Below are 9,325 nucleotides of genomic sequence, written 5' to 3'. Positions count from 1 at the left end.
CTCTCTCTCTCTCTCTCTCTCTCTCTCTCTCTCTCTCTCTCTCTCTCTCTCTCTCTCTCTCTCTCTCTCTCTCAGTGCTTTATAGTTGTGAAACACACGGCATCCTGTCGATACGTCACAATAAAATGCTCCAAGTGATTCAACAATGCAAAGATTTTAATGTTGACAGGATGGTGAGCATTATTTATTATATTCATTGCAACATTATGAAAACTGTATACATCTAACATATAAACATTATTAATTTATATAATTTGATAGGTACAACTAATTTACTCCACTTCCTTGTATACTCCAAAAACCAAAAAGACGAGGCTGAGTTGGACCAGTTTGGTGTGGAGCAGTGCTGGTCTCTCGTCGTTGTGCGTCTTGAACTCTTGGTATTTGAGTTTTATTTTGGAGATGAACATCAGTCTTTTCTACAGGCTGTGGTGTGTCATTGGAGCAGGAAGAGGTCCCTTTTTGTTTCCAGGTCTTTAGGGTTGCCAGGTTTAGGGGTGGCAGTGGTAGTCGGAGGGTTGGTGGTTCGATCCCTGGCCCTGTAGTGTGTGTGTGAGTGTGTATCTGATGAGCAGGTGGCACCTTGTACGGCATCCTATGTAAAAGTGCATTGAGTGGTTGTTAAGGTAATAAAGGAACAGTCTATTCCCATTTGTCTGAGTCCCTCAGTTGTGGTCACTTTGCTGTGGCTGTAGTGTGGTTGGTGTTGAGGCTGTGTACCGTTACTCCTCCTCCTCTGTGTACTGTGTGCTCCTGTCTTTCTATCCCCCCCCCCCCATCCATCCCCGTGGCTTACAAACAGAGGAGCAGCATTCCAGCAGTGCCCCCTGTCAAAGCAGCTGTATTGTGGAGTGCCGCTCACATTGTTGTGTCGGACAAAGCCTCGCGCTCAGTGGACTAACCCAGCTGGACGGTGGCCACGGCCGGGGTCATTCGGGGCCGCTTGGCCGCACCAAAACAGCCAACCTGACAGCCTAGGGCCCGGCCGTGATAGCGGGGCAGCAAACAAACGCTATGTGTGTGTGTGTGTGTGTGTGTGTGTCTGCTGGCAGCCGGCTGAATCCAAAGTTCACCGGCCGCGCTCACTAATTTACCAGCAAACAGATTTGTTTTTACACAGCCGGTAGTCTGAGCCAAGCCGCCGGCGCTCAGAGACGTCTCACATCTGCGCTGCTTCTTTTAAAAGCTTTGTGACAGGGAACCAACCTAGTTGAAGACAAAATCCTCTCTATTTTACTGGGCTTATAAAATGCTAGTCCTCCTTCATAACACAGCTGTGTGGTACCGCCAAGAAATGCGTTGTTGTGCATATTTGTGCAGATAAGTTCCTCCACCTGCGTGGCTGCTGGTCATCTCCAGACACCGCTGTCAGGGTGGAAGAACTTGCATCTTCAAAATGGCGAGGTGTATTTTCATTTATTTTTTATTCTAGCATTGTACATTAATCACTGAGCTTTACACATATCCCTGGGGTCATGCAAGGCTACGTAACCCCTCGGAAAATCCCCCCCGAATGTGATAAACATGTGGTTTCTACTCCTCCGCAGTGTTGTTGGGAAGTCCACAGTCAGACAGATTCCAGTCGAAGTTAGTCAGCACCACTTGGCTTAAAATGTCCAAAAACAACTAATACTGTCAAAAACACTGTCAGTGAACCGGACACATTCCTGTGTGTGTGTGTGTGTGTGTGTGTGTGTGTGTGTGTGTGTGTGTGTGTGTGTGTGTGTGTGTGGCAAATAGAGAACAACCACAACAGCTTTCACTTCTCTGTACACTTGTTTTCCCAGCTAAAATGTAAGATGATTGTCATTATTGATTAAACCAACAGTGAAGAGGCTTTTCACAATCTCCTCAAGACCAAGATGACATCTTAAACCACTCTCTCTTTTTTTTTTAAACCAAAAGAGGCTCACTTTACTTTTAGGATAAAAGATAGCAGCACATTCCCACAGTTTTAGAAGCGTAGCATTTTCAAATAGGATAAATAGTATTGAGTAAAAGTTGACATATTCCATTCTGTGATTATCATCAACATCCTTTCCTTTAATTTTAGCCTGAATAATTCCTAATTTCTGCTTTTAGGTGTACAACATTAGGTGTAATTTTCTATAAATGAGGCTTGACCCCAAATCCCCCAAATAACTGTAAAAGGAAAGTTAATAAGTTAGTGTTACGTAGTGTTGAAAATGTTAAAACAAAGTGACAAATATTGAAAAAAAGCATCTAAAGGGTTGAAAAAGGGGACAAAAAAGTAAGAAAAAGTTAAAAAGCGTCAACAATTTTAGCGGGAAGACAACACAAGGGTTAAAGTGTTGGATTCTTGTTTTTTTCGTACTGTTATTTTTCGTATAAAAGTTTAATTTCCGTCAGTACGTTGCCGTTAAATAAGCGTCCGACCGATGTTTGTTGTGCGTTTCGAGGCGTTTCCACATGCTCACCTGTCTGTCTTCCCTCCCTCTCTCTCTCAGACTGAGCGGCTGGGCGGTGGAGGTTCTCCACCTTCCTCCTCCTCCTCATCTCTCTCTGCTCTGCACTCGGCTCTGCCTGGGACCTTTGGCCTGCCCCGCCGGTGACCTCTGACCTCTTCACCTGGACCGAGGAGCCGCTCCCTTCTGGATGCAGAGAACATCCCAACAGATGACAAAAAACGCTTGCAGTTTTATAAGTGTATTTCATTTTTTTTTTGTGTGTGTTTTATATGCATATCTTGTCCTGTTTTTTTTTTTTAATCATTTCCACCCTCTCACACACAGTCGACGCTGCCAGCGTGCGCAGACATTTTCAACCGGTGAACTTTGGTTGGTTGGGGGGGTTGGAGGGGTTTGGGGGGGCGCCAACAGAACCGCAGATAGTCTGGTTCTGCTTCTCCATATGGTATTAAAAAGGGAGGCTGGATTACTTAGCAAAGGCATTATGGTACAAACTTATGTTTGAATTTAAAATATTTTTATCTTTTATACATTTTTTTACCCCATGCGTAATCTTTCCTCCATACGGTACCGCACAGTTATTACATTGTGGGCAAAGTTGTAGTAGAGAATGTATTTTTGGGGGTTTTTTTGTTAATGGATTACCCACCAAAAGAGAGAGTTTGGATGTTATGAAGCGGGGTTGCATCAGCCACCTTAAAAAGAAAAGAAAAAAAGGGCCACCTTCAGAAATCCATATCAGTTTAAGTGGACGCCATATTTAGAGTTTTTTTTAGCGTTTCTATCAGACAGCCCTTTACGACGGGGGGGGACTGAAGCCGTTACATCCATTTTTCCTCAATTCAAAGCCACTAGACACCTTTGATAAAAACAGCTGTTTTACCTCGTAGTGGCAGGTCCTGCGCTGCCTCGTTGGCTTCCCTTGTTTGGGGGTTTTCTGTGACTTTGGAGTTTTAAAGCGTTACTTCGGAATCACCTAAATCCAATAAAATAGACGTTTACAGCGGCTTCAGTTCCCCGTCGTTAAGGGCCGCAAAGTTGGTCGTCAAAGTATATCGGACTGGCGTAGTAACACGTGGACTGTGGAGAAGGAGCTCACTTCAAAACATCTGAAGTCTCTTTTAGGGGTTCAAACTCGTGGCTGGATCCATTTAAACCTCTCAGACGCGACACGTGGCATTACACAGGTCCCGCGCTCGTTCCCTCGGCGCGGCGTTCCCGCCACAGCGACACAATCGCATCCATTGCCTCAGCTGGCCAGTTAAAAAACACACAACGGAGCTGCGGTACCGCGCCGGTGTGGGTTCATCCCTGTGGGACACCTTAACAGCATTACTCTCTGCATTCTCTGTAGCACATTTTATAATTTATTCGTTGCAATAGGTACAAATGTTCCGGTACATATCGTTGTTTTCTCTCGTGGCGGCGACGGCGCTCAGCAGGGCGGGGGGGGGGAGTTCGCCGGCCACCAATCGAATGCTGTAATGTTTGCAGGAGTCTGTCTCCTCTACGAGCCACTTTGCAGATATCCGGTCTATTTAAAGGGATATTGCAACATTTTGGGAAACACTAGTTTGCGTTCCTGACAATAGTTAGAGGAGAAGAGCGATGCACGATTGGCTGTTAGATAAGAGGCAGCTTAGCATAATGTCTGGAAGTGGACAGAAACGGGGAAACTGCTCGATCCGGAGTTCAAAATCCCACCCAACAGCACCCTGGCAGCTGTTTAGTTTATGTCACATCTGGTTTGGTTAGCCTTAAATAAGCTTTAGAGGGGCTGAGAGGTGGATTTTAATATCTTCACACCGAGCTAGGCTAGCTGTTTCTAGCTCAGATTTGGGTCTGATATGAGAGTAGTTTGAATCTTTTCATCTAATGCCCAGCAGGTTCAGCATCTTTCCCAAAATGTCAAACTATTCCTTTAAAAACAACATGAGGAGGTAGTTTGTGGGGTTTAGGGAACTCTGCTGCTGGGGTCGGTGGATGGAAGAGGTTGTTTCATCGCCCTGCTGCTCGGCCGCCTCGTGTTCTCAAACCAAAGCAGGTTTTCATGTTGTTGTTGTTTATCGTTTTTACCTCAAACGGTCCGTAGCACAGTTCAAGTTACACACACACACACACACACACACACAAACACAAACACAAACACAAACACAAACAAACAAACAAACACTCTCTCTCTCTGTCTCTCAGCTGTGAAAGGGTAAAGCACAAAGTTCAGGCGTTGGCACTGGGATGCACAACACACACACACACACACACACACACACACACACACACACACACACCTGTACGCCGTGAAGACACATGTCCCGGCGTCTCCCGTGTCTGCTCTCATAACACACAGTCGTCATGCAGCCATATTTAGGCGGAATCCGGTGGCCCCCATCTTAGTCTCTGTCAGCGGCTCTCGATGACACACACACACACACACAATATAAATATATATATACACACGCACACACACACACACAATATATACATACACACACACACATGATGAAGCGTTTGTCACGGCCTCTGTGTGACGTAAAGAGGTTTTGCATATTGCAAATATTCTTAGCTGGTCGTTGCCGCCTCCTTCCTCTCTCATTCTCTCTCTCACACACACACACACACACACACACACACACTTTAACAGACAGTATTTGTACTATCCCATGACACGACTGATTTCACAGAAAACACAAAGACTGACCGCTTACGTAGCCCACAGAATTGCAATTTCTTTTCTTCGGTTTTGACTCATCTAATGCTATCTTTGCCCTGTTTCTGGTTTCTCTGATTTATTTTAAAAATATTTTTATTTGTTTGGACAGTTGGAGGCCTGTCGAGCTCTGTCTCCTTTTTAAGCCCCCGCACTCAGTGATGCTGAGGCATCTTTAAATACTTCTGACTGACCTGGGGGGTGGGGATGATGCTGATGTCAGAGTCCAGGTCCGTTAGCTGCGATTAGGAGCTCCCTGTACTCGATGCCCTCTGAACTGCAGCAAACGTCACACATCTGGTACTTTGGGTCAACTGAAAGTAAAGAGCCGTGAACTAGTTTCTGCTAGACAACGTGCTACATTTCTCTATAAGAAATCAAGTTTGAACTAGAAAACAACCTCAGAAGCTGCAGAAATCCAAAGTGTGTTTTTATATATTACATGACTTCAAGATTCATTACTTGCGTTACTTATGTTGTGCATACAAGACTCTCTTCATGGACCTCAAGTGCTGCACAAGTTCCTCTCAGTCTAGTTGAAAGGGATTCTGGGTAGTTGGTGTTTTTTGCCCCCGACGTCTCTTCCAAGGCGACGTTGGAGGCAAAAAAAACACCACCGAGGGTGATCTTTCTATCATTCAGACTTAATTCTGTGTTGTCTATATTTTATAGATTTGTTTAAAGAAACACTTCCAGGGTTAAATTCCATCACTTTTAAGGCGACTCTTGAAGTGTTATTTGGTTCATTTAGCTGAAAAGTCGTCGCATGTGCACCAAACAGTTCTACAGGATCATTTTACAATTTCCAAGAGCCTAATGTGATGTTTATGTTAATATAAAACAGTGAAAACCAGCAAATTCTCACATTTTAGGAAGCTGAAAAGGTAATTTTGCAACTCGTTGTAACAGCCCTGGCTTAAGAAATGCCCAAATACCAGATATGTGGAGTTTAATGCAGCAAGGCGATCCTCTGTGCGTGAGCGGGGGAAATTCATCAATATTAAGATGAAATGTCACACACACTCTCCATATCATAGTCCAAAAACACGATCTCACTCGTGATGTGTTCCACGTGAAGCAACTTTCCAAACATCCCCCCATTTTCCCTTTTCTTTCAGATTTCAGTGACGACTGAGCCAAAAAGTTAAAGAAAAGCCATTTTTTTTTAGGTTAAAGTGGACATTGGTACAGAAATAGAGCTTTTGAGCAGGAGAAGACTTCCTATTTTTAATGGTCTGACCCAAAAGTGAAGCCCCCCCCCCCCCCCCACAACCTCGTCCCCTTTCAGGGCGAACAAGAATATTGACAAACGTTTCTGTTGCTTGTGTTTTTGACAAAATGTTTTGTTTTGTGTACTCACTCTGCTGCAGCAACATGCTGCTTTTGGTTTGTTTTTTAACGCTATGGCAAAAGAAAAAAGGAAGAAGAAAAAAACATGGTTGATTTTGGAAGAACCCCCCTTTTAATTTATTTGAAGCATTATTCCAAAATGGCTTTATGTCGTCCATGTCCGATTGCCTTCCGGTTGAGTTTCTCCCCGTCTCATCCTCTGTCACGACTGAAATCATTTACATTTACACAGAATCTGTTTTATTTTGGTACCAACTCAAACCTCAAAACTGTCCTCATCGGCTGCCATTCTGATGTTAAAAACCCGCTGTTGATTTGTTTGTTGTTGTTGTTGTTGTTGTTCAGGGTGGAGAGACCTAGGATCCCAGACCTAGGGTACGGCATCATTATGCAACCGTGTCCTTCTTCTCTTCTAATCCTTTTGGGGTTTATTTCGTATTCTAGTTTACAAAGGAAAAAATAATCATCTTTTTTTGGGGGGGGGGGGGGGGGGGTTCGTTGTATCGGGGCAACCTTGTTTAAGTGGAAACAAAGCGATACAAAAGGTAGTATTTTTTTTAAGAGTACATAGGCATTTTGCAGTTATTTGTATAAAGAAATGGGTTCCAACCTCTGCCTAATGTTTATTTTTTGTAACTATATTACAGTTTATTTGCTGCTGTGTAGTACAGTTGGAAAATGCTGAGATAATGTTCATTGCCCTGCAATCAGGCGGGGCTCCCTAATGTTTCCCAGAATCCTTCAGAAACTATGGAGGAGGAGGAGGAGGAAGGGGGGGGGTTAGATAAAGAAGATCCCACCGTGCTACCTGTGTTCTTAGTTTCCGAGTTGAATGCTGTTGTTTATTAGCTTTACAGGGGAGAGAGAGTTCATGATGATGATGATGATGATGATGATACTGTGGAGGTGTGTATCCTTCGTATGTGCATTATTTTCCGGCGCCGTACGTCCTATATACGAAAAATAGAGTTAGAGAAGAAAGCCGTCGGGAATGGAAGTCCTCGTGTAAATAAGGAAAACTCAAGTTGTCGCTTTTTTCATGTTTCAGATCAACCCCCCCCCTGTTTTTTGTTTCTATTCTACTTCCTTCTCTTTCTTTCTCTTGTTTTTTCTCGCAGAGGGAGGGGGGGGGGGTACTCGGAGGCGATTTGAGCATCGGCATAGTGTTTATATTTATCAAAACTTTTTTGCTTTCGATAGAGCTATTGCAATAAAATGTGTTCATGTAACCGCTGGAGTCCCTGCTGCCTTCTTCATGTGTGACTATACTGTGTTTCTGGAGATTACTACACACAGCCAGTGGGTACTCAAGTACATGTACTTCATTTATCTGAGTACTCCCATTTTCTTCTACTTTCTACCTGTACTTGACCACATCTCAGAGGTAAATCTTGTACTTTTCACCCCACAACATGTGACAGCGTTAGCTCCTTCTTAGATGATTTTTCCTCCTCTTCCTGTCCTGGGAGAACCTCGTATCTCCACGTGTGTTGATGTTTTCTGATTAACCGAAGGATGAATTCTTCTTACATGTGTCTTCTTCTTTGGTATAATAAAGTCAGTGTTTTCCTTAGGTTTAAGAAAGAATTAGGTGCACGTGTTTGGCGTGTGGTTTAGGTGTCCTCCAAGTAAATTGATGTGTTTTTTAGGGATCAGAAAAGGCTTTTTCACATCATTTCTGACTATTATTCTCACCATATCTGGGTCTAAAACACTGGAAAAGCTACAGCAGATAATAAATGAAGGGGACACTTGTAAAGGAAAAATCTTGCTGCAGAAGTCCCCAGGGGACCAGCTACAGTCATTCTCTCTGAGAAAGGTTTCGGTTTAGATGTTCCCTGAAACGGCTTGAGTGCTAAACCCTAAAAACTCTTTAACCCTTGTGTTGTCTTCCTGTCAGCCATCACCTTTTGCGTTTTTTTTCTACGCTTTTCTTTTTTTATTCATAGCCTAATTTTTACATTACATTACTTTATACTTTTTTTTTTTTGGTCGTTTCTTTTCTTCCGAGGTTTTGGCCACTTTTTTTAAATTCCATAAAATTCCATAAAATAAATTCTGCGAAAATAATCATTAATTTTACCTGAATGAACATTGTATGGCATTCATGTTATTTGTAGGCAATTTGGTTGAAAGAAAGCACCTGAATGAAATTAAAAAAAACGATTGAATTGGACCTGAGGACAACACAAGGGTTAAAAGCCAAACAAACGGCTGTTTTTCTGAGATACGTGGTTCTCACAGGACAGCAGCACTACAAACATACGTTGATCTTATAGACCATGATGCATTGCTGTAGATTAAACTACTCAACAATATAGAAAGAAGTTTAAAGGAGCTGAATCTAAAACCTTCTACAGCAGGAACATGCAACATTCCCATTACTGCAGCAGGAAGGTGCATCAGATTTTACTGAGTCATTTTACTTTTAAGAACATTCTGCTGATGCAGACCTTGGGAAGGGTTTGAATTCAGGACAAAATACTGGACTTCCTATCAAGAGATTTGATGTCAATGAAGACAATCTGCTGCAAATATACCAGGAGAGAGAGTCTGTCTGTGTGTGTGCACACTGGTGTTTGTGTTTGCTCTCAGGCAAAAGCTTATTTTTTGGTATTTAGCATTTAATACACAGGGAAGAGAGGGGGGAGACACAGGTGGGACTCGAACCCTACACCGCTGCGTTGAGGACTCAGTCTCTGCACCTAGGCGCCTATTCTACCCGATGAGCCCCTCTGGCGCCCAGGCAAAAGCTTTTTGACACAAATGTTTGACACAGAAGAGTTTTAATTGAAGCAAAAACAAGGTGGAGGGGAGGGGGGGGGGCTGTCAGTCATCT

At 43.3% G+C, this 9,325-nt stretch overlaps 1 protein-coding gene across 1 annotated transcript in view; it reads left to right on the top strand.

Annotated features, from left to right (window-relative positions):
* LOC117934557 (insulin receptor substrate 2-B-like) overlaps positions 1-3,698 on the top strand; it is a 15,027-nt gene extending 11,329 nt beyond the window's left edge. Inside the window, exon 2 of the mRNA XM_034856296.1 lies at positions 2,469-3,698. Coding sequence (XP_034712187.1) covers positions 2,469-2,473 — 5 coding nt within the window. The 3' untranslated portion in view covers positions 2,474-3,698. The remainder of the gene's footprint in view (positions 1-2,468) is intronic.
* Positions 3,699-9,325: the final 5,627 nt, after the last annotated feature.

Source organism: Etheostoma cragini, chromosome 19 (assembly GCF_013103735.1).
Source record: "Etheostoma cragini isolate CJK2018 chromosome 19, CSU_Ecrag_1.0, whole genome shotgun sequence".
Taxonomy (NCBI): Eukaryota; Metazoa; Chordata; class Actinopteri; order Perciformes; family Percidae; genus Etheostoma; species Etheostoma cragini.
Note: the sequence above shows the minus strand (reverse complement) of the source record. Positions and strands in the feature narration are given on the sequence as shown.